The sequence below is a fragment of the Erpetoichthys calabaricus genome, chromosome 2, assembly GCF_900747795.2.
Source record: "Erpetoichthys calabaricus chromosome 2, fErpCal1.3, whole genome shotgun sequence".
Taxonomy (NCBI): domain Eukaryota; kingdom Metazoa; phylum Chordata; class Cladistia; order Polypteriformes; family Polypteridae; genus Erpetoichthys; species Erpetoichthys calabaricus.
In genome coordinates this window covers 208,609,249-208,634,025 of record NC_041395.2, presented here as the reverse complement: position 1 = coordinate 208,634,025, position 24,777 = coordinate 208,609,249, and the positions used below count along the sequence as shown (strand labels likewise).

Here is a 24,777-nt window from a genome sequence, read left to right as displayed (position 1 = left end):
CTGTAGGGTCTCATTTACCACTATAGTTTATTTTCCACATGAACATCATGATTAGTTATCAGACTAACAGATACTAAGCATTAAGATAAAGCAAGGCAAAATATGACCTGTAAAATGCTAGGATTTGCAAACATGATTATCCAAAGTGAATGGTGCTGAGTGAGCATAAAATCAACGAAGCTTTCAGTACACAATTACATTGCACACAATGTTATATTTTATTGTATTTAACATTTGTTAACAAGACAGTGGCAGATGTTTGAGGTGCTGCCTCAAAACCCCAGAAACCTGGTTACGTTCCAGAGCCGATCTCTGTCGAGTTTCTACACATTTTTGTGGGGCTTCTCTCACATCCATGTTAGGTTGACTGGAAATTTAGCGCAGTCCAGGGTGGCTGCCATCTGATGGACTGGCACTCTGTGCAGGACTGATTTCTGCCAGGCGCCACACTGCCTTGTAATGGACAAAGCAAGAACAGAAAGTCCTTCATCAAGCAATTAATCAATCATCTTTTGATTTAAATGCAGTTTAAAAGACCCACAGTGATCAGTACAAAAATTCCATGGTATATGATATTGTTATGGTAACAATACTCCATAACATATTAATTTAACAATACCGAAAATGAGAATCGGAGATTTGGCGTACGATCAAAGCATGACATCATGTGCAATGTGGGAAAAAAATATTCTGCGCTGTCGGCCCAAATTATAGTTATATAAATTTAAAATATAAATTTTCTGTTAAATAAAAAACTTCGTGTTTGACCAATACGTTGAATTAATTTCTTAAAATGAACTTCATATTTATTTATATTATTAATTAGCCCCTCTATCGTTCTATCCAAAACTGAAATTCTGCAAGTGAAACAAAGGCAGAAAGAAGGTATTAAGCATTGGACCTCTGCTACATGATAGCTCAAGAAGGCAAAGCCATTTAATGGTAAATTTTAGAATGATACTTAACAATGAAATAATAGAAATCGCGCCGACTCGATACAAAATGCGGATGATTTCAATGACAGAGGCGAAGCTTGAATATATTGGGGCGGGGCTACAAAAGGGGTGGCCTTTGCGCCGCTTTAGCAACACATGAAAGGCGTGGCTATTCGAAATAAGGCGGAGAAAAAAGCCTGACAGCGTTAGAGATTTTATTACTTTAAGTGGGGGGTGTAGAGGGGTGACACCTGTGGGCGGTGTCGAGTCAGTCTGCGAAGACCGGCCGGAGGATTTATAACCGCATCTCATTCATTTCGTTTCTGATCAAAGAGGTGGCAGTGAATACACGATAAGAGGAGAAAAGGAATCAGGCTTCGTCCCCGCTTTTATTAGTAAGGCATAACTCTGGGCGCATGTGATATGAAAGCAGAGCTGACATAGATTTCAGTTATTTCAAATTATGCACGACTTTTAACAACATTTGATTGTGTCCTGCAGGTATATCGACTCGCTACCGTGACTTATTTACCTGCTGGTAAAAAAGAAGCGTAATGGAACGCAAAATCCCCAACTTCGCTGGAAACTGGAAAATGAAAAGCTCAGAAAATTTTGATGAACTTCTGAAAGCTTTAGGTGAGTTGCAAAACAAATAATTATAAAAATAATAATACGGTTTAAAATAGAATGATGATTTCATCATTATGCATGTCTCTTTGGTTACTTAAACATAGGACTCAGGCCGCAGTGTCAGTTCTGCTATCCACACCTGGTGGAACGTAAAAGCAGCATTATTTTAAAACAATATGCAACGCAAGTTATTATTTGTTTTAAATATGGGCGCGGGTTTTTTATGTACTACTTTGGCAGAACAAAACTGACACTTGGCGCATTTCATCAGATTTCACGGTTTACAGAGGTTCATATTGATTATATCTGCATTTCTGGGTTAGGCAGAGGAGATGTACCGTAACTGATAGATATCTCTGCTGCAGTGTACTGTTGTCAGGTTATTTGACTTCGCTTGCAGTGTAGCAAAGTAGTCACCAAAAGGCAAGGCTTGCCTTCAGAATCGATGGGAAGACATTAGCATGACAATATCCAGTAATATCCACGAGGAGAACCTACTGCGAGATCAGTATACTGGCCAGCTGGAAGCATCGTTTAATTGCCGTAGCGAAGGAAAAGGTTCGAGTTAATCCAATTCATGTTAACTATGCCTGCGAGTAAATAAATAATCGGATTAAATCACTGCCTTTACATACCAAAGATGAGCTGTGCTAATTTCGAATTCCTTCCTTTTTTGGCTCAAGGGACATCTAAATCAAACCTGAAGAACTCCATTCATATGTTATCTTAAACCATTTTCACAATCGCCCCAGCTTCCCACACAAATCAGGAACCAACCTTGGTCCAGTTTAGAATCGTCACTAAACAGAGACATCGTTGAGGAATAAACATAAAAACAAAATGCACACAAAGTGATCAGGCCAACCTCAACCTATCTTCCTGGAGCAAGAAGTCAGCAAAGCACTGCACCGCTGGTCTTATCATGTCCAGTTTGTTAGAAATACATTTGCTTCAGCAAACCCCTTGACTCTTGAAGAAATGGGTATAGGAGCATAACTGAATTGTTTGAAAATTTAACCAAATGTCTGCATATAATATCTATACATGTCTGTCTATGTATATATGCTAATAAAATACTTACTCTTTGATGTCATGGCATTTTCTAACCGCTTAATCCAGACCAGGGGCACAGTGGCTGAAGCCTACCCCAGACAGCAAAGAACACAAGGCAGGAGAAAATCAGTTCATTACAAGGTGCACAAACACTAACACACACACACACACACACACACCAAACAGACACGGGCCACTTTAGCATTGCCAATTCACCTAACCTCCTTGTTTATGGACAGTAGGAGGAAACAGGAGCACCTGGAGACATGGAGAGAACATGCACACTTCATTTATCTAATGTCTTTATTTTTCCAATTACAGACAGACATACAGTTTAATGTGTTTTGCCTTCATTTCATTTATTGATTCTTCAGATATGTAGTCCGTAACTACCTGTTTAGAATCAACAATTATCCTTGATATCAACATTAAGGTTTGAAATATCAGGGGGAGTAATATATGGTGAGCAAGTACTTGTGTGAATGCAGGCTTACAGGGGGTCTTTATGACAAGAGCCCGCTAGGTTCAGTATTGATCACTAGACCTCTGCTTTCTGAGAGCCATTGTCCTACTTTAAGGCTGTCTGTCTGCTCAGACATGCCCAGATGAAACAGAGCGGCATGTTTCCTCCGCACAATGGCTTTTTTTTATTATGGGAATGAGCACACTGAACAAGCCTTTTAACAATTTCCATTCTGACTCAGAACCTAGTCGTGATTATGACTGGGTGGGTGTTAGCACTGATGTTGCACTGTGTTTGTGTTTGGGCTTTTTCTCAGTTACTTTGCCTGCCACCTCTTGCATGGTGTGAGTGCCTTTGTGCCCACTGTCTGCTCACCAGTTGTATCCCTGACTACATGTGAACATTTTCATGCGTGAATGCTAATGGCAGGGCATGTTCATTATGTTGCATGTATGATGCTTCTACTGTATGCAGCTGAGTGTGTCTTTTTACTGACAAGAGTTTTCTGCCTTTGCCTGCCCCTTCTCTCATTTTTCCCACTTGGTCAATTTCAGAGTTGGAAGAGAGGGGGCTCAAGCCTTTTCTGGATGCATTAGGTGGCAGGGCACATTCACATTCACATTCAGTCAGTTTAGACTCACCAAAGAGCCTAACATATTTGTCTTTGGAATATGTGAAGTACTAGGGTGTTGTACCGTGTTAGCCATTATGAATGTAGAGAAAAGCCAAGCCAAATGACACCTTTTATTGGCTAACTAAAAAGATTACAATATGCAAGCTTTCGAGGCAACTCGGGCCCCTTCTTCAGGCAAGATGTAATCAATATGTGAATATGTGAAGGAAAACTAAGTACTTCAACAAAGAGACAGATACGCAAAAGGAGAACATGTAAACTGCACACAGGGTGTGGCCCAATCTCTGCTGGAGCTGTGGGGCAGTTATGTGCCGCCACATACATATATGTGAGTACATAAATATTTAAATACTGGTAAACAAAGAGTGTGATTGTACACTAGTGTCACATACGGTGCCATCAGTGCAAGATCATGGCATGGAGTGTCAGCATGTGCTGTAGTTGTCAATGCAATTTTCACGTGTCCAATTTCTCATATATTAACAACAGAACAACTAAATGTCTCCATGTATGCAGGGAATTCTGAAATGTATTTTGGAGAAATGATCATTTTGAAACAAAAAAAAACAAACATTTAAAGCATTTATTCAGCTCTAAACTAATAAAGTAAATATGTTCATAAAAATGGGGTGGTGCAGCAGTACAGCTGCTGGTCCTGTTCCCTTTTAGAATTTCCTTTATTCCTTTTCCGTGGTGTTTGCCTGCTCTACCGTCTTCATTTAGGTTTCCTTTTTCAGTCCAAACGCATGCTGGTACTTTGATTGGCAGCTCTAAATTGGTTTCTTTTAATGGACTGGTGTCCAGTGTCCAGGAGTGCTTGCTGTAAGGATAGGCTGCAGCTTCCCATGACTGGTTTAGGAAAAAATTGTAAATGTCTGAAATGCTAAAATATCTTCTATAACAATCTGTTTAAGGTATTTTCATTGGCTGGCATTAGGAATGAGCACTTAAATAAACAGAATGTTACATTAAATCAACTCCTAAAGTATTTTTCTTTGTGTGTCTACACAATTATACATGGGAAAGGTGCTATTTAAAATACAATTTATTGTTATTATTTATTATGCTTTCACACATTTGGGTGTCTGTATACGCTTGTACCTATTTGCATTGCCCCACTATGTCACTGTTTGTGATAATGGCAGGGTGAACCACAATATACTGGCAGAGGTGGTTTCACACAAAAGGGAATTTCCCTCCTGCTGCTTATGTCAGTGTTGGTACAACTGGGCATTTGGCAAAATAATTGGATTTTACTTTTTATTTGTCTTAGGCATTGCAAGTTTATTTGTTAAGAGATTCCTCTTATGAATAGACACACCTGTATTTGTGTGTGCGTGCATAATAAACAAGTGCAAGCATTACAAGGATTGATTGTTCTGATAATGTTATTCTCATGCTGCCACTAATGAGTAATTAATCATCTTGCCTGGAGCTATATAACCACCCTATCAAGATTATTAAGTGACAAACTGAGAGATCAGTACAGAGATTTGTATGTAGGATTAGAAAAACAATGAAGATGATACAGGGTCAGATCTCTGCTCAGGTTACAGGCAGCAATTCAGCTGAGCAAAGCTGTGAATTTCTAGCAAAAATTGGCAAGAGCCACATATTCCACTAAGGAACATAAAGGCATACTTAAAGTTGTAGATATGAAGCATATCACCTTGTAACTCAGCAGTCGCGGTAGGGCAGAGATGAAGACTGTTGTCGTGTGATCCGTAGGCAACAGACAGTTGGGTAAATCCTGTTCCAGTCATAGGAGACCTTCTCAGTTTTTATGCTTTCATTTGAAGGCATCTTCCTTTGCAGATTCCCTTCTCTCAGCAATGGCTCTAGCCATAAAAACACAGGCTATTTATGTCAAGGGTCAGCTGTGTGATATCAGATACCCAGTGCACTAGGGCAGGAACTGAAGAGAAGAGAAACAGCAGCTTAATAATAACCATAAAACACGATCATGCTCCACACCTCAGTAATGGTATTAACATATCCCACTCTGAGCTCCCACCATACCTGAGTAACGACAGCAGCAGCCTCACTCTCCAGCTGCCCCACACCTCACTAACGACATCGACACCTGCTACTCTCTGCATACTCCACACCTCAGTATTGACACTAGCACCTTCCTCACTCTCCTCTGCACTGACTTCCCAACACTCTTATTTCAGATCTCCAGTAGTACCACAGAGATCATTCCTAACCAGAGCATGAGATGCTACAATAGAAAGCTCCAGCAGAAAGAGAGTTAATGAGCACTAGCAAGGGTCATGGAAGGGGGGAGGAGGGTCAAGGGCTCCATCCATCATCACTATGCAGAGCAGGCAGCTCAGCTGACAGTCAAGGCAGGAGAGGGAAGCAATTGAAGTTGTCCCTGGTGAACCACTAATTTGTTATACTTTCCTGTCAGCAGCTTGTTCTCTTACACCATAGTTAGATCTGTCTTCTTGCACTGCAGAGAACTCATAATTGTTCTAACATCCTCTTTTGGACAAAATTCAGATTGATAGATAGATGTGAAATACACTATAAAATGGAATATTCTGCATCCTTTGTCACTGTTTAGGCTCTATGTCAGCACTTAAGAGAATAACAGATATACCTTAGTGGCTGAACAAACCTTTCTACTCCTACAAGGACAGGGGAAGGGAAATGACCACCAGAATTCTGTGGTGACCACTCAGTAAATAGTAACCATGGCAAGTTCACAGATTTGTGAGATGTGTGACATTTTAACTAAGAACAGCAACATATTAGACTGTCTTGAGGTTTGCAAATTCAGGCTTAATGTCTGCAGCACATTTACAATGGTGGACAGTTGTAAACCTATCTATCTATCTATCTATCTATCTATCTATCTATCTATCTATCTATCTATCTATCTATCTATCTATCTATCTATCTATCTATCTATCTATCTATCTATCTATCTATCTATCTATCTATCTATCGGGCGGAGCATGCACTGATTTACAGTGTGTTGCCACACTTACCACATGACAGACCACCTGGATTCAAACCCTTGTGCAGAGGTGACACCTCAGCACCACACTTGAACAGTGTGAGGTTTTTCACGGTGACAGGAGTGCCACCAACCCTCAAATTTTCCCTGCAAGTTGGAGGACCAGCTTGCAGGGCTGAATGCAGGTTAACATTTTACCCAGGACTATCAATAGGCACTGTATAAAATTACACAGACTCTCTGCAAATGCAAATTTCCTAATTATTTTGCCGCCTCAACCCTATCTATTGCCTTGGAGTAGTGACTGAAATAATGACATTTTGAATATAAATATCTGAATGGAGGATCCATCCCCTTTAGGACTGTGGGGTGGCTGTTCCTGATAGTGTGAGACACTTTGAGCAGAACCAATACCACTGGGAGATTGGAAGGGTCAGATGAGGTTATTGCAGTTCTGCACTTAATTTTAGCATTACCACTTATTTCCAGTGAAACTGGGATATCCTATTTGTTGAGTTTTAGAATCAACAGCACATCAAACACATCTTGTAACTCTATCCTACCATGATGGCTCCATTTGATCCTTACTCGATATGAAGCCAGTAATGATTCTAGCTTGGCACTGCCTCTGCAGCTGAACTGCCAAAATTCTTCTGCAGTTTGTTATCTGAAGGACACTGGCCGATTTGTGGCTCCATGTTCCATGTTTTAAATGCATTACCACCTTCTATTAAAAAAATAAATACTCATTTCTATGATCTTTGTTAGACACATTAGGAGTTATTTTAAAAAGTTATAACATTTTTTAGGAGGCCACCCAAGCAATAAATGTCAAACAAATGCTAACACTTGTTACATAATAATAAAAATAATAATAATACACTGCGGTGGGTTGGCACTCTGCGCAGGATTGGTTCCTGCCTTGTGCCCTGTGTTGGCTGGGATTGGCTCCAGCAGACCCCCGTGACCCTGTGTTCGGATTCAGCGGGTTGGAAAATGGATGGATGGATGGATAATAATACATTTACATTTTGTTGATGATATGCATTGGTGACTTAAAAGACATGAGAGGAATCCCACCAAATGTTTCTTGCCTGACTTGCTTAATTAGTGTTCTTTTTTCCCTACTCTGTCCACTTTGCTGCAAAGAAACAAATACTTTCTTTGTACTGTCCATTTGTGTCCAGTGCCCAATTGCCCTTTCAAAGTGGCAACATGAGATCACTGCTGAGGAGAGTTCTGTCAAGGACGGGTGAGTGTGGGTGGTGGGTGAACTGCAGTTCCCATGCAAGAGAGAATCAAATAATGGGGCAAGCATGGAAGATGCAAGATAAATGAGTTCATCTTAAAGGTGGCCGCTATTCAGGTCTGAAGAAGCTCAGCTTTTGTTGCCACTGCTCTCCCACTGAGTTGGTGGCAGCTTCTGCAAGTGAACCTTTTGATATTTTCATGCGCCCGGGCTGCTTCATCCATCAAGTTGATCACTGCCTTCATATTACGCTCTTCAGGATAAAGCGAGATAAAAGCCTCGTGAATAAAAAATGGATGTCGGTAAAGCATCTAGAGCTACTCGATCAGTGTCAGCCAAAAAAAAAAAAAAAGCGTTGAGCAGATGGTTAATATTTCCTTCTTGACACAAGATTAATTGAGGGCACGACAAAGGTGAACACCTAGTGCTCTCTGTTGCTTAACATGAGTTAGGGGTTTGAATTGAATCTTCACCTGGTATTGTGAGGATCAGGGATTAGATATTTCTTCTTCTTCTTCTTTCTCCTCTTCCTCTCCTTAAATGGAAGATTAAAAACTTTGCACGGGCACAAAATGGTCAGCATAGGGCCGGAGGAGGATCTGATTGATATGTGTGGAACTTGAAAGCAGTCTTCAGCACCTCTCCTCGGCTTATGTGTGTGTCTTCAACTCCAGTAAGTGCAGGGATTAAGGAGGGTTTGAAACCAACATTAAAATAGATGATAGTTCAGCAGAGGACATATTCGATGCACAGATACAGTATGTGCTCCTCACTGATTTGGAAGGCAGCATAAAGATGGTGTTTTACACCGAAGAAAAATAGTTAAAGTTTTAAGACTCCTGGTCACCCAGTTTAGCTAAATTTGGACTTGAGAGAAGCGTTTTTCTATCATACAATACAACATACACAGTGCACTCAGCATTACTAGACATGCTGGGCCAAAAAATGAGATCTGTTCTTTGGGCTCATTGTGATAATTACACGGCATTTAGGATCTGATTACGCTGAATTCCACTGCATCATCTAAATACCTCCCTATCATGCGCCATTCTGCATAAATGAATCCTCTCCATATCAACTAAGGATCGGTTTCAAAGCGCCTTTGTTTAACTTTCTATTTGGCTTCTCCTAGTGACACAAAAAATATCCCACAGGGTTACATTATTAAAGTACTTCATATCATTGTGTAATTAAGCTTTGCAGTGAGCTGACATTCTCATCACAAAACAAATACTGCCATTTTTGTCTCTAATTTGACTCTACCATAGCTCATTTTTAGTGATTCATTGTACGCCTAAAAAGGGGGGTTAAATATGAGGCATTTATAAGGTTCCCTGCAGTGATAGACACATGTCTGGTCATCTCAGTAATACACAGTGATGACTGGATTAAAAGGAATGGCCGCTCTCCCTGATTTTCTTTTTTTTTCCTTCTCTTCATGCAGAAGTAAATGTGATGCTCCGGAAGATTGCTGTTGCTGCAGCCTCTAAGCCAGCAGTGGAGATTCAGCAAGATGGTGAAACTTTCTACATAAAAACATCCACCACAGTTCGCACCACTGAAATCAACTTTACAGTTGGGAAGGAGTTTGAAGAGCAGACTGTGGATGGAAGGCCTTGTAAGGTACAGTGGAAGGAAATGAGAGGTCACTGCGCCATCTTAACGTATGGGCATGATGGGCACTGGCCAGGGTCCTATGATGTTTCTGATGCCTATGTATGTTTCTGTTTTGCTATTAAAACAGGGACCCCAGCACACTACTATGTCCAGGGGCCTATGATGCTGTTAAGACAGCAGTGAGAGAATGAGAGCATGGAAGGGAAAGCAGGGTACAAAATGGACAGTACAGCAATATAAATGCTGTATATTTAAAGAGAATTGAAAAATCAAGCATGATAAGGCAGCAGGCTCACTTTTTGTATCATTTCCCCATCCATTTTCTCATACCATTTGCACCATTGGAAAGCCAACCCTAGCAGTATCAGACACCAGGCAGGAACCAACCTTGAATGGAACACCAGGTCATCACAGGACCCGGACACACTTTCACTCATGCTGACTTAACTTAAAATTGTTAAATAATTAAATACGCATCACTTTGTGATGTAGAAGAAGTTGGTGAATTCAGAATAGCTCATCCAGACATGGGGAGAACATGCAAACTTGATAAAGAGAGTGGGCATGTGGAGAATCCATCTGTAGGGATTCCAAACAGCCATGTTATGTATAGTGCCTCTGGTGTCACTCCTATTGAAGTCACCTATTGACTCCCATAGACATGCTTGTTAGGTTAACTGGTGATTCCTAATTGGCCTTATATGAGTATGAGTGTGGGTGTGCAGATGAGAAGGTCCTGTGATGGACCAGTGTCCTGTCCAGCGCTGGTTCCCACCTTGAGCCCAGTGCTGCTAGGATTTGTTTCACCACCCCAACAACCCTAAATTGGATTGAGTGGATTTGAAAATGTTACATTATGAAAAATGTTTTTCAATATAGGGTCTTGGCAAGGGCAGCATGATGGAGCAATGGTTTACAATATTACCTCACAGCTCCATGGAATTACGTTCATTTGCTGACTTGGTGATTTTTCTGTGTCAAACCTCCATGTTTTCTAAATATCTGAGTGTTCTTCTCTGGATATCCTGGTTTCCTTGAAAGACATCCAAGTTAATTTAAATTAAAGCCCCCAAAGTAGCTAATTTTAGAACAAGTAAATGTACTATGGTACAAAAATAATGTTAAAATAATTTTATGTGTAAGAAGAAGTCATAGAAGAAGAAAGAATAACATATCTTGGTTAAAAAGACACATTAATATCATACCAGTCTCACGTATGTACCACTGTATAGTTTGTAGCATATAAAGGCCACGGCCTGTCTTGTGGTTGTGCTAAAATAATCCATGTTTCCTAAATTACCATGAACAGTGAAATTTCCCACGTGGCTTTTTAACAAGATAAACTGTCACGGAGATTCATGGCATACCAATGAATGTCAGGGGAGCTTTGTATAGGGGTGGAGTGGGCACTCTCTCACACGCAAGCACCAATTACAGTGTCCAGTCAACTTAACAAGTGTGTCTTTACGACACAGGAGAAAGCTGGAGAGCCACTAGAAAATCCACATATGGACTGGGACGACAGGAAAGCACACAGAAAGTAAAAAGGGCAGCAATCAAGTTGTGACACAGAAGAGCAGCTCTTACCACTGGACCAATATGTGGCTCGTTGTTTATAAAAAGGTTTAGATTTCATTTGTATGGCAGTTAGGAATCATAAATGAAAAGAAAGTATAAAGTATATACCCAAAGGCAGTAGACTATCCCGTTGTGCACCGATTAGCATTGATTTTTTTTTTTGACATTTAGTGCATTTACACATATACATAAAACCGGGATAAGGTGAGTAGACCCGTTAAGGCCAAAGTCTGTTTTCTTAAAAAGACCCGTTTATATGCGTTTATATATGGAGTTCTCCCTTGGCAAAATGTCCTGACGTCATGAAAATGCATAAAAATGAGATAACGTCATCATCGGGAGTTGTGAATCTGAAAACAAGTATGGAGCCCGTGTCTCCCAAGATTGTGCTGCTGAGCCTAGCACTGTATGTTCACTTCATCAATTTAAATGTATATGATTTCTGAAATATTGAGAAAGATTATTTCAACAAGGAGAAGGAATAATGCGATTGTCAGAACAGTTGTCACAGGATATGTATCTTTGTAGATGCTTCCACCATTTTCTACTCACCGCTGATGGAAGCATGTGACTGGTGGGACAGAGTTGTTTTTAAAGAGTTGACCTACAATGAATGGAGGTGTATTTGTAAAATTATGCTGTAAATTGAGCAATGTGATGGCCGGATATAACTGGACATGGACATGCGCAGGCCAACAGAAGTGCAAGGGCTATGCACCGACCACAAAATCCTTAACTACAACCCGGTTAAGAGTTTACATGGCCATATAACTGCGTTACTCATGGAGAAATCTAAGTGTGTTAACCCAGTTACTCAGAGACCAGTATCCTGGTTTCTATAACTGGAAAAAGGGTATAGATGGCATTTTTTGAAGCTGGGTCATTTAAGAATAACTGTTTTTTTTAGTGCTTATAAATACACAAAGGGTAAATGACAGTGAAGAGTTCCGCAATTTTTAACACGATCAACATTCACCCAGGGTGCACATGCACAGTCGATGGGTCTTTATATCTGAGAATTTTGAGCCTTTCTTCAGTAAAGAGCCATATGTATGAATCTACTGAAGTGAACACAACTGAATAATCCACGCAGGTGGCACAGTGGTAGCGCTGCTGCTCTGCAGTCAGGAGATTGTGGGTTTGCTTCCTGGGTCCTCCCTGTGTGGAGAGCATTTTGAGTAGTGAGGAAAGTGCTATATAAATGTAAAGAGTAATTGAAGAGCTCAGTTCCAAAATCAGCTAAGTACAAAAGATAAATTTTGGAGATAAATAGGAAAATCTGGGTCCGTAAGCAGATTTTGAAACTAAATCCCTAAAACTATAGTGCTACACTGTTGCAATTAGCAGGTTTTGAAGCTCAAACATATTTTCGGCGCATGACCAACTGCATGAAAAGTCACAATCACATGTTTGCTAAATTTTACCAAAAGGTGTAATTAGCAGATTTTGGAACTCACATCTTCAATTATTATTATTAAGCACTCTCCCTCATACACACGCCTGCTTACAATGCAAGTTTTAATTCCATGGTGTAGTTGTTACCTTTGCAGTCTCATGGGTCCAATGTCCTCTGTTTGAATTGTCTGTGTGGAGTTTACATGATCTCTTGAGTGTGCAGATGTTTCCCTCAGGGCAGTCCAGTTTTCCTCCTACATCTTAAAAGTCAGTGTGTTGATGGGATTCCAAATCAGGCTGTCTGCATTCACGTATAGACGTGTGCATGTGTTTGTTCTGCGATGGACTGGTGCAGTGCTGCTTGGATAGGCTCTGGCATCCTACGATTCTGAATTTAATTAAGAAAGTTTACAGATTTTAATGTATAATTATGAAATGTAACAGGGCCAAGTTATTAGAGTATATCACAAAGGCACAGACACTTTTGAGGTTGTAGAATGCAAACATAACTCCCTACAGGGGAAAATATTTTGAAGGATTGTTTCCTCAGTTCAGTTGCATCCGAACATTACAAAAGGCCATTTAAGTGAAAATTGGCCTTTTCTTACATTTATACTTTTATTTTTGGCCACGCCACCCGTTTAGTAGGAATAATTTAGTCAACACCGGGAGAGGCCATGTGGCCACTTCCAAAGTTTATTTTGTTCTTCTAAAACAGACATTTGACTTCAAGGAATTGTGAATCATAAATGAAGACAATATACGAGTCAAAATGAAAGTTAAGTGGAATCGGAAGGCTTCCCAGCTCTTGAGAGCCATAAAAGCCAGTGATGTAAGCCACTGGCAGGTTGTAGGGAGCCCCACCATTCCTTGTGTTTCATACTTTTGTGTATCATTGCTGACTGTCATATCAGTGTATGGTGTGTGAAATGCTGAAGGAAGACGTTAGGCCTCCTTTGCCACAGGGTAGGCACAGTCCTGAGCTCTTTTCTGTTCTGTGGCTCTGGTTAAAGTGTGTGCAGTCCTGCTTTATGATTCCTGGCAATAAGCTGACTGTAGACATGTGTTGTTTGGTGGGGTTTTCCTGTTACTGTAAATAACCCAAATTAGCAGGAGACAGGCCATTAAGTCTTAGAATTTTAAATGACCAGTCATGGCCCTAGATAAAGTGTTGCCCCAGGAAAACCATTTACACCACACGTTGCGTCACAAACCAGTTTCCCCCCTGGAGGCTTTCCTTTTGGTATTCTGCCATGAAAATGGGCATTTTTTTCACAAATAGTCATTTTTTAACTGTGGTTCATTATGGAATTTTTTTCCCTAACTGTGTTGCAATCCACAGAAAACGTGATGCCCTAGGCAGTCACCTGCTCTGCATATGTGGTTATGTCGTTCCCCGCCTCAGACACTTTAATAAAACCTTTTGGTTTCAGAGATGCTCTAATTGTTACTGTTTTTACTGTGTGTTCTCATTATGTAGCACTGTTGCATCATGGATCCAGCATCCTGGAGTTGAGTCTCCTGCCTGGTTATTGCCTGCAAGTTCTACTCATGCTAGGTTTGGTTTTTCTCTCACATCCTAAGCATACCCTTCTTTAAGTAATTGTTAACTCTAAGCTGGCCTTGTTGGTGTGTGCTTGAGTAGGCCCTGTGATTGACTGTTTCCTGCCCTGGGCCCAGTACTGCAGAGATAGACTGTGGCCTCCTGTGGCCATGAATTGGATTACATGGACTGGGAATGTTAAGTTCTAACTAGCGCGTTACCTACAGACCTCTTGTTTAGCTGTACCTTTAATTTTTAGACATTTGTTTATTTATATGATTATTGAAAATGAGTTCTCACTCCTTTATGGGGCAATTTGTTATTGTACTTACAAAAGCTGTCTAGGTAAGTATCCCACATCAGCCATATTGTCTCGTAATGATTAAATCCTTCAGATCAGTGCAGGTGATGCCATTACTCCCATCTGCTGTGAGATACTTTTGTCAGGTCAAGAGAGGTTTCGTCATTATCCATATTACTAAATGAGAATGGCAAACCGGATGGACATGGGCCATGAACGCAAAAGACGTACTGCGCAGGCGCCCCACAAATCCCCCCCCCCCTCCAAGCAACAGAAACCGGATGGAATGCAACGTAAAATAAGAAATGAGGCGCCGCGCCCATAGCACACAGAAAAAAGGAGTCGGACGCCGGCGCCGCACACAGCGCCACACAAAGCCCATTGCACACGAAACGGGACACACACAAAGAAGAGGATTGAGACCCACGACACACAAAGCCCCCCTCCAGTAACTGAAATAAGAAATGAGGCGACGCGCCCCTAGAACACCAAAAACAAAGGAGTCAGACGCAAGCGCCACATAGCACACGAAACGGTTCGCACACAAAAAAGACGATTCAGACCCACGACACACAAACACCCCCTCCACTAACAGAAATAAAAAGTCAGGCAACAAGCCCCTAGCACACAAAAAAAAAAAAAGACGCGACCGCCACACAAAGCCCATTGGACACGAAACGGGACAGACTACGGACATAGCAGGCGAAACGTACACAAAAAGGAGGATTCAGACCCACGACCACACTAACATAAATAAGAAATGACACACAAAGCCCCATTTCTGAACGAACCGTCCGTCTTACACATACGTCATCTCAACACATTCACACTATGCAGCATAGGTGGATCTCATTACAATGAGGCACTATTAACCGTTCAACCACAGAAAAGGCTCCATATTAACAGTGAGTGCGATCCTCCTTATTACTTATCCATATTTCTAACGCTGAAGAACAAACAAGTCATGAATTTACGATCACAGGTACAAAACGATACGGCTCGGGTAACGGGACCAAACACACGAACCCGCATGAAAAAAAACAATAGACGTCGGCGCCTACAATGCTCTTCTGAAACTCCGGAAGAAAAAATGTCTCGGCTCCAAAAACGCAAAGCTCAACTAACACAGTTACAGAAACGAGCCCAGATGTACAGACACAATGAACGTAGACGCATGCAGCGCGCGTCTCAAAGTGCTGCATCGAAACAGGCACAGGTTCAAAACGAAACACCTCGCGTCTCAGATATACAAAAACGGCAGCGAAGGGACAAAATAAATAAACGCAGTGGTCTACAACGCGCATCTGAAATGCCGGAAAACAAGCAGGCAAGGCTCCAAAAAGAGAAAGCTCAACTGACCGACATACAAAAACGGGCAAGGCTCAATACAAACAATGCACGCCGTAAACTACAACGGGCTTCTCACACAGCACAGGCAAATCGATTACAGCTCCAAAACAGCACGTCCCAAATACTGGACATACAACGACGCGCCTCTCAAACGGCACAAGCAAAAGATACACGTCACGGACATCAACGACAGACACCTGCTAAACGCTTGCGCCAGTTAGCTGACAACGCCTTCAATAATGAGTCCACTATTCAGGAAAATTCATTGGGATTAATGAATATCATTTGCAATCATTGTCATTCACTTAACTTCCCTGAAGAAACAACTGGCAATACAAGTAATGAATTTACATGTTGTTGTCAAAAGGGTCAAATTAGACTGCCTCCTTTACATTCATATCCTGAATATCTACAGAAGCTTCTAACTGACGATGTACCTGAAAGTAAAAACTTTATGAACTGCATTAGATCCTACAATAGTTCATTTGCTTTTGCATCTACCGCAGTAAATATCAGGCCACCAAAAGGCAATGGCCCATACTGCTTTCGCGTATGTGCACAAATATTACATCGCATTGGAACAGTGCACCCTCAAACAAATCAAGAATGCAAATATGCACAAATCTACATCTTAGATCCAGATGATGCAATCTATCAACGCATGAACCTTCCTGAAAACAAACAATGCACGGAGCTTATAATGAGAAACGTCACTCATATCATAAACAATCACCCATTAGCTAAGTCTATAAAAATGCTACATGAGGTTGAAAAGGAGGCCAATACAAAAGCAACAGCAGAAGGTATAGCAGCAACTACAATTGCTTTAGTCTTGATAAAGTATGCTCACATAAATAACCAAGTCATTGCATTACTTCCTGGAGAGTCACAACTCTTTCTAAGCTCTGACAAACTTGACTCTGATGACGACAATGACCATCTTAATTTCCCCTTAGCATATTTGATCACTATTAACCCAGCCGGATTACCACAACACAATCTTAGCCTTAAAAACGGAACAATACTCATGCTATTAAGAAACCTTAACTCTAAACAGGGTTTATGCAATGGCACACGTTTAGTCGTCAACACCATGACACACAATGTTATTCAAGTGACAGTTCTTACAGGATCACATGCTAACAATACTGTTCTGATTCCTAGAATTGACCTTACAAGTTCTGACCTGGAATTACCATTTACACTTAAACGGCGACAGTTCCCCATTAAACCTGCATTTGCCATGACCATCAACAAATCATAAGGACAAACCATGGACAAGGTTGGCATCTACCTCTCTGAACCCATTTTGGACATGGACAACTTTATGTAACCTTCTCACGAGTTCGACGTTCATCTGACGTTAAAGTTAAGGTTGTAAGTGCTCCATGCCAAGGAAAACTCATTCAAGAACAAGACACCATCTTTACTACTAATGTTGTGTACAAAGAAATTTTCCAATAAACCTTTACACTGTGCCACACACTTTATTGTTTGCTTTCTATATGCATCATCTACACCTTCACACTATGCTATATCTCATTCATTCATCATGCTCTTTGTCATTTCCCAACACCAGGGGTTGGCGAGCGAAGCGAGCAGGGGGTGGAGCCCCCTAGTAATTGTGCTAATATACAAATACCTACGATTCAGACAAAGTAAGGATAATTGGAATTGATTTAACAAAGGCTAACAGTTATAACCAATGAATAAAATATATGACGTCATGTAGTACTACAGCATGAACAGCCACATCAAGATGACATTTTTGCTTAAATGACACATTTGCACCATTAAATTAAGTGCTATGTTCTATGGTGTGTCCTCTCATGATCATTTCGGACCCAAGGGTTTTATATAGCTAAAAGTTCTAATTACCCCTAGAGCATTTTTTAGCCTTTAAAAAATACCATCTTTAAACTAAATTCTTTGCTCTGGAACATGGATGCTAATAAGTCTGAGAGGTAAAGGGGGCTAAAGCAGTAATGAAGGCAATAACTGGAAACGGATTTCAAATTTAACTGGAAGCTGATTAAGAAAACTTGATACCTAGAGGAATGGTGTCATACATACTCTTTAGTTTTGTTATGATTCTTGATGTGTCATGTTTCTATGTAATTAAAACTACCAGGTTCTCACATTATAAACCATGAAAAACAATGTGTTCTGCAAAAATAGCCTGCTATAATACGAGTGTGGTTTTGTAGTTTTTAAATGAATCACTCCTTTGTGCGATAAGCAGCGGTTAAGTGGTAGACAGAACATTCTTGTCAAGGACAGGGTAAAAGTGTCCTGGCTTATTCTGAGGATTGAGTCCAGGAGATTAACAAAACATTTTTTTTCATCTTCTGGACATAATTTAGGGGAATGGCAAAAAGCAAGATAATTAAAAGTCAGAAGGCAAAAGTCAGAACCAGAAAACTCACTAAGAAAGATCTAACAGCAAAACCAAATGGGAAGAAACAACTCATAATCAAAAACAGGGAAGCAAATAAAAAATCAAAGAAAGCTAGAACTGGTTTGGTATTTTTTTTCCTAATTACACTCACAAGGAGCTTTTAGGGTGTTTCTTTAATGTACCGAGGGATACAAAAGATGCTGGACACTGCCCTTTTATAGTAGAGGTCTAATGATGTCTCGTGTGTTACCGTCAGCCATGTGGTAGCAACAGACTGGTAGTAAAAACAATATGGGGGCATCCAGGAACAACAAGAGCACTAAATGTTGACCAGAATATAAAGGAAAAATATTTAAACAATGTTAAACATAGGATACATTACAAAAAAATCCATTATAATTAAAAAGCGCTCATATAATAACAAGAAATTATAACAACTACAAATACTGTTTCAGCATTTCAGTTCAACAGTCAATTGATCTTTAAATAAAACTCCATTTTCTCTTATGGTTGACTCCACCATCTTTCTGATAGAGAATCTCCAGCAAATCATACAATGGCAGAGTGTGCTGTGTGAAAGAAGTACAAAAGACAAAGGTAAAGGTTTGGGGTTCCACCCTGTATATTAATAACATAAAGACTAGTCTCAAAAAGAAGCAATGAGCGCAGAGTAGTGTCAAATGACTGAGTCCAAGACGGGACTAACTGGGGAAGGAAAGTGGCTGGCTTTATAGGCGGTGGGAAAGAAGAGGAGGGTCCAACAGGGAGCAGGCGGAAGTGATGTCAGTAGGAGGGTGTGGTCTGGAGATGGAAGTGGAACATGGTTGAGGTTTAAGAGGTCTTTCCTTCTGGTGATCTACAGAGGAGGGAGAAAAGACATTAGTGCACTTTGTCAACCCCTGACTTGGTGTTTTACCCTCATTTTAGCTCATTGACTGCCTCCTATATGCACGTGTGTGACAGCTGCTAGAGAAAAATACAGGAAAAATCCACCAAACATGATGTTTGGTTACTTTCTTCTTCTTCTTGTTCATCTTTCCCATGATGCTTGTTACGCCCACTCACACCACCTATTCCATTTTTCTTGATCTATTGCTACCTTCTTTACCTGTCTTAATTGTTCCCATCATATCTTTTGTTGGTCTTCAGTTCTGTTCATGTAAGGGTCTCTCCATCTGTTCCGGCCTGCTTACACTCCATCATGGCTTCCATACAATGTTTCTGTTTCTTCTCTGGCCCCATTCTGTCTAGATGGCCGAACCACTTAAGCTGTTGTTCTTCAGCTTCCTTCCATAGCAGTTTTCAGTTCAATTTCGACAATTATTCGTTCATTCTTTACATAATCCTTCCTAGTCTTATTAACTGTGTGCCTTTCAGTTGGACTGCTTTAACTGCACTTAGGCATTTGCTCTTGGCAATCCATCTTTTACTACCACACACCAGCTTACCTACTTAAACAGAACTGTACAGTCGTTTTGTAGTTTCTTCTTGCCTAGCTCTGTGTTATTGATTTAGTAGTAAATGTGTTTAGCCTTCATAAACCTCCGCCTTAGTTCTCTGTCTCTCGCTCTGTTAATTGTCATCACCGTCCCCAAGTATTCACAGGAGGTCACTTGTCTTTGCCATTACACACAGCTCTTAGTTGTTCATTTAGCCCTCCTCTCCTTTCTGATTCTCCTTACTTTAATTTGTATTCCTTCTCAAATCTGTTTGGAGTTTCTCGTGTTATCCTGATGTCTCCTTCCTCTCGCTTGTGCAAGCCCTTCAAACTCCTGAAAAGTTTCTCCATTGCATCTTCTCCTAAAAGACTCTCCATATTTTTTCCATTGGTATCTTCTCAAAAGAAGTTTTCAGGTTAGGAAATTCCACCCTTTACCCTTTATAGAATTCCTAGCAACAATGACATGTACAAGCAGAAGATAGACAGAAAAATGATGGAATTTGCAATTAGTGTACAAACACATACAATTGTTTTTGCCAAGTCCTATATGATAGCAGTGCTTCATCTCTCAGGCCAGGTACAGAATGTTGACACTTTTTCCAGTCTCGGGCCTTGACTGTAACTTACTCCCATAAACTGCTCTTTGTGGTGGGTCAGCTCAGGACACTTGATTATTTTGTGTTAAATGTAAATCACTACAATATGGAGATGAATTTACATCAAATACAGATCTCAATGACCACGTACACTTCAATTAGACAAGTGAAACATGCAATGACATTTATATAAGAAGGTTCATTTCTGCTTATCATGTTAACTAGGCAACAACACTGTGTGTGAACAGAGGTATATCTTAATGTCACTAAGTCAATTTTCATCATTGGATTGGAGGAGATAAAGTTGTCCAGTGATCAGCTTGATCAGGTTGCTATTCAGGCCTGTTTTGAGTATGTGAATGAGAAGCCCTGTGGGAGATTAAAGGTGTTGTTAGCGTTTTGCATTTGGATATCTGAAGACCATTCTAAAATCAATATTGTTTTTCTTTTCCACGAACCAGATGCTTATTTAAATGTTACAAGGGATATCTTTGTACACCATTTTGAAATTGCCTTTGAGAAAAGGAGTCAAGTGTGTGCACTTGGGAACCTACCCATGTCCACGTTCAGTTCATTTACACAAGTTGAATGTCTCCCTTCATGCAGAGCATGCCGAAGTGGGATGGAGAAAGCCGCATCAAATGTGAACAGACACTGCTGAAGGAAGGGCCAAAAACATCTTGGACGCGGGAGTTAACAAATGACGAGAGGCTTATACTGGTATGTAAAGCAGAGGACAAATCCGCCGTATCGTGATGCTTTTTTCCCAGCTGATGATCAGAGGAATATTGTTGCTGCACTGGCTGACGCAGCCCATTTGTCCATCATCTGTTCTGCACCACATAAATGTATCTTACTCACTTACTTCTTTTACTTAGTATAATGGTCAGTGCTGCCCATAAATGACACACTGGAATCTGGACAGTTGAACTGGCCTTGTAAGGGTGTCTGCTCCCTCTCTGTTGACTTGGATATGTTTCAAAATTTTAATATATTTGTATTTTATATTTCAAAATTGAATTGAATATTTTTGCTCTTTTTTGTAACTTTTAAGCTCTTAGTATTTAAAAGGATAACAGATGAACCTAAGTCACTGAACAAACCCACATACTGCTACAAGGATAGGGGACCACCAGAATTCTGTAGTGTTCGCTCAGTAAATAATAACCATGGCAAGGCCGCAGTTTTGTAGACTTTGCCAAGAGACAGTTACGTTTTAACTAAGAACAGCAACATGGCAGAGGTTTGCAAATTTTGAATTAATAACTACAGCATATTTACAACGGTGAACAGTTGTAAAATTAATTAAACACAGCATTCTGAGATATGCAGTGTAACACTGATTCTCTTAGAGTTTTTGACACTTGTAACAAATATATAAGGATACTGCCTTGAAAACATAGATAGATAGATAGATAGATAGATAGATAGATAGATAGATAGATAGATAGATAGATAGATAGATAGATAGATAGATAGATAGATAGATAGATAGATAGATAGATAGATAGACAGATAGATAGATTTATGTCCTCTTGTTCTCTGAGATTATCAGAAACTGATAGCATCTGCACACTGTCTAAAAATAAACTGAATGAACACAACCAAACAACCATTATTTTATATAAAATCATTATGTCCTGAATTCCTTTTCAAGGAGGATTGTACTATAGAGCTGTGGTACAGTTTTTAACTTATTTTTACAACTGACCAACTTTCAGATTAAATTAAGTGCTCAAAGTCTCACAGTGAACCATAAATCAAGTCCCACTAGACACCTTAAAAGTGACTTGTGACAGGAGGCCTTACACTTCAAACAGGATTTAACTACAGACGTGGCACTACAGGACCAGTCAAGACAAAAGCAATTCCCTTTGCTTGATGAAGATGTATGTTCTTCCAGAAGGTTTAACCTAAAATTCTGTTTTTACATTATCTGGACTGGCAGGAACAATGCCCTAATCATATTGTAGTTTAAACAGTCATGATGATAATCCTTTTAAGCCAACTTGTAACATATCAGTGACATCCCATGTGATATCTCTTATGAAGGAGGCCAGCCGGATCACCTTAGTTCTTTTCTCTCTGCTCATTTTAATGAATAGATGTATCACTTCTCACAGCATCTCTTTAGCCTAAACTCAGTCATTCTTCTCAGTAATGCAGGTTCCTTGATGGCCCATAAATCTTAGTATCAGCTTGCTCAATTTAGAGCATTCATCCACTTTTCCCACCCAGTTTTTTCCAGTGATGGGGTTGAGCTAGAGCCTATCACATCCTGTAGACCACAAGAACATGTTTGCTTAGAGCAGCATCTCACAGATTCACTGATGTTGAACCTTTTCTCTTTTTTTAGACTATGAGTGCCAATGATGTGGTCTGTACCAGGGTCTACGTGCGAGAGTGAACACAGCAATGCACAGTCTGTCATAAATGTCTGCTATTCAACAACCGTGGGCTTTGAATTTCATGCTGGCTGTGGGTGTAATGCTTGACTGTGCTATGACTTCTGCTTCCATTGGACTAAAACATGTGAAGAGTGACACCAGAACAACAGCCTTTTACTTTGTACCCAAGCCCTACTGACACCTCCACCCTGTCTGGTACCCTCAGGAGCCAAGCAGAAGCTGTAGGCCCACAATGGGACTGGTGACAGTCGGCGGCATGAGTGACCTTGCAGCTCAAATTCATTGCTCATGTAATTGGAAATTAAAATGCTAGCGACATGCCAGAATAACATAAATACCTGTAGCTCTCTAAGTATCTTAAATGGAAATGTGTAGTCTGTATTTCATGTTTGTCTGTTCAGAGTGTTTTTTAATTAGCCAATTTGTTTTCTCAGTGTAATCCCTGCATTGCTTATGTTTTTATAAGTCATATTTATTTTGATAATATTTTATACATTTTTTTAGTAACTTCTACTTGTGTCATTTCCTGTGGACGTGAAACTTTGCCAAAAATAAAGCACAGGTTAGACCAGAAAAAAATGTATGAAGTCTATTTTGGCCTAATAGCATAACAGCATGCTTACTCCAATTCAGGACTGCAGGGGGCCAGAGTCCATCCAGGCAGTATGGGCATAAGGCAGGAAAAAAAATGTACACTGGATGCCAGGCCATCAATTCAGCTTTCAAATTGTTATGTTGTTGTTGCTTTGAATAATCACAGTTAACTAAGACAATCTGACTTCAGAAAGTATACAGGGTAATGTAAAATGACTTTTAAAAGTTTACCATGGGGCAGATCAAGATTCATCCATCCATCAGTCATCTTCCAAGACTGCATATTCCATGTGAGGGTCACAGATTGCCAGAGAGAGAGTGTAAGGCACAGACCAAACATGCGGGACACAACACTCATGCTCTTATAAAACACCAGTTTTGAGTCACAAATTAGCAGAGTGTGTTGTGTTTAGGATGCTTCTGGAAAGCCAAAATAAAAGCAGCAAACCACAAAAAGAACATGCAAACTTCATAGACTATGAACCTGCCGGAATCAGTTACTCGAGCTGTAATGCAATACCATTCTGTACTACATCACCACTTACAATACAGAAATACAGAATTTTTTTTATTAGTTGTACATACACTCACCAAGTATATTATTAGGAATTCCGTACTAATACTGGCTAGGGTATGCTTTTCCTCTCACAATAGCCTAATTTCTCTGGGGCATGATGCTGGAGATTCTGGTCCATGTTGTCATGATAGCATCACATTATTTCCTTAGATTTGTCAGCTGCACATTCATGTTTCGAATCTCCTGTTCTACCACATCCCAAAAGGTGTTCTGTTGGATTCAGATCCAGTGACTGGGAAGGCCACTGAAGAACACTGAATACTAGACATTCAATACTAGACACTACTATATATATATAAGTTCTGCAAAGAGGAATGACGGACAGCGGCAGTGTCCAGATGTGAAAAGCTGAAAGAGAGGAAGAGATCTGTGCACACAAACTAAAGGCCATCTTGGCTGCCAAAGGTACATCTACTAAATACTCACTTGAAGAAGAATGAATACTAACAAGATCAATTAGTGTGTGTGTTATATTTGTAATTAATGTAAACCACTTTGCTGAGATCTGTTTTCATTTTGACATCAAAAGTCTTTTTCTGGTGATCAGTGTCAAAAGAGTTGAATTAAATCCACTCTGATGCAATGTTCCATAATAATAAAAAATGAAAACTTCCAAGTGGGGTTAATATGTTTCAAAGGCATTGTAAAGAAATAAGCAAACACAGCATAAAGGTTTGGGGTTTTTAGGCCCCGTATACTGTAAAGCAAAAGGTTTTCGTCAGTGTTTTCAACTATGTACAACAGACAGTTAAAAAATGGCGGGGTGGACAATTTATAATGATGAACAGGAAGTGACGAGATGATGGGGAAGCCGTGGTGATGGATGGGTAAATGACATCATCAGGAGGGGACCAGAGGTAAGAAAGGAGCCCGGAAGTGGGTGGAATCAGCAGTCTTTCAGGGGGAATAGTTATGGCGACGGTGCTTCGTTTTTTCTGGAGAAAGACAGAAAGAGAGGTTAGTATCCTGCCATTGTCCCCTGGCACGACTTTTCGCAGCGCCAGTCGGGTCCTTAAACCGCTACCCATGTGCTCGTACGTGACAGCATAT

General features: G+C 40.3%; 1 protein-coding gene across 1 annotated transcript; it reads left to right on the top strand.

The window, feature by feature from the left end:
- Window positions 1-1,181: 1,181 nt before the first annotated feature.
- On the top strand, window positions 1,182-23,135 carry crabp2a (cellular retinoic acid binding protein 2, a). The gene is made up of 5 exons (XM_028795085.2): window positions 1,182-1,330; window positions 1,437-1,571; window positions 9,374-9,552; window positions 20,755-20,868; window positions 22,505-23,135. The coding sequence occupies exons 2-5, from the start codon at window positions 1,490-1,492 to the stop codon at window positions 22,553-22,555; spliced, it is 426 nt and encodes a 141-aa protein (XP_028650918.1). The 5' UTR covers window positions 1,182-1,330; window positions 1,437-1,489; the 3' UTR covers window positions 22,556-23,135.
- Window positions 23,136-24,777: the final 1,642 nt, after the last annotated feature.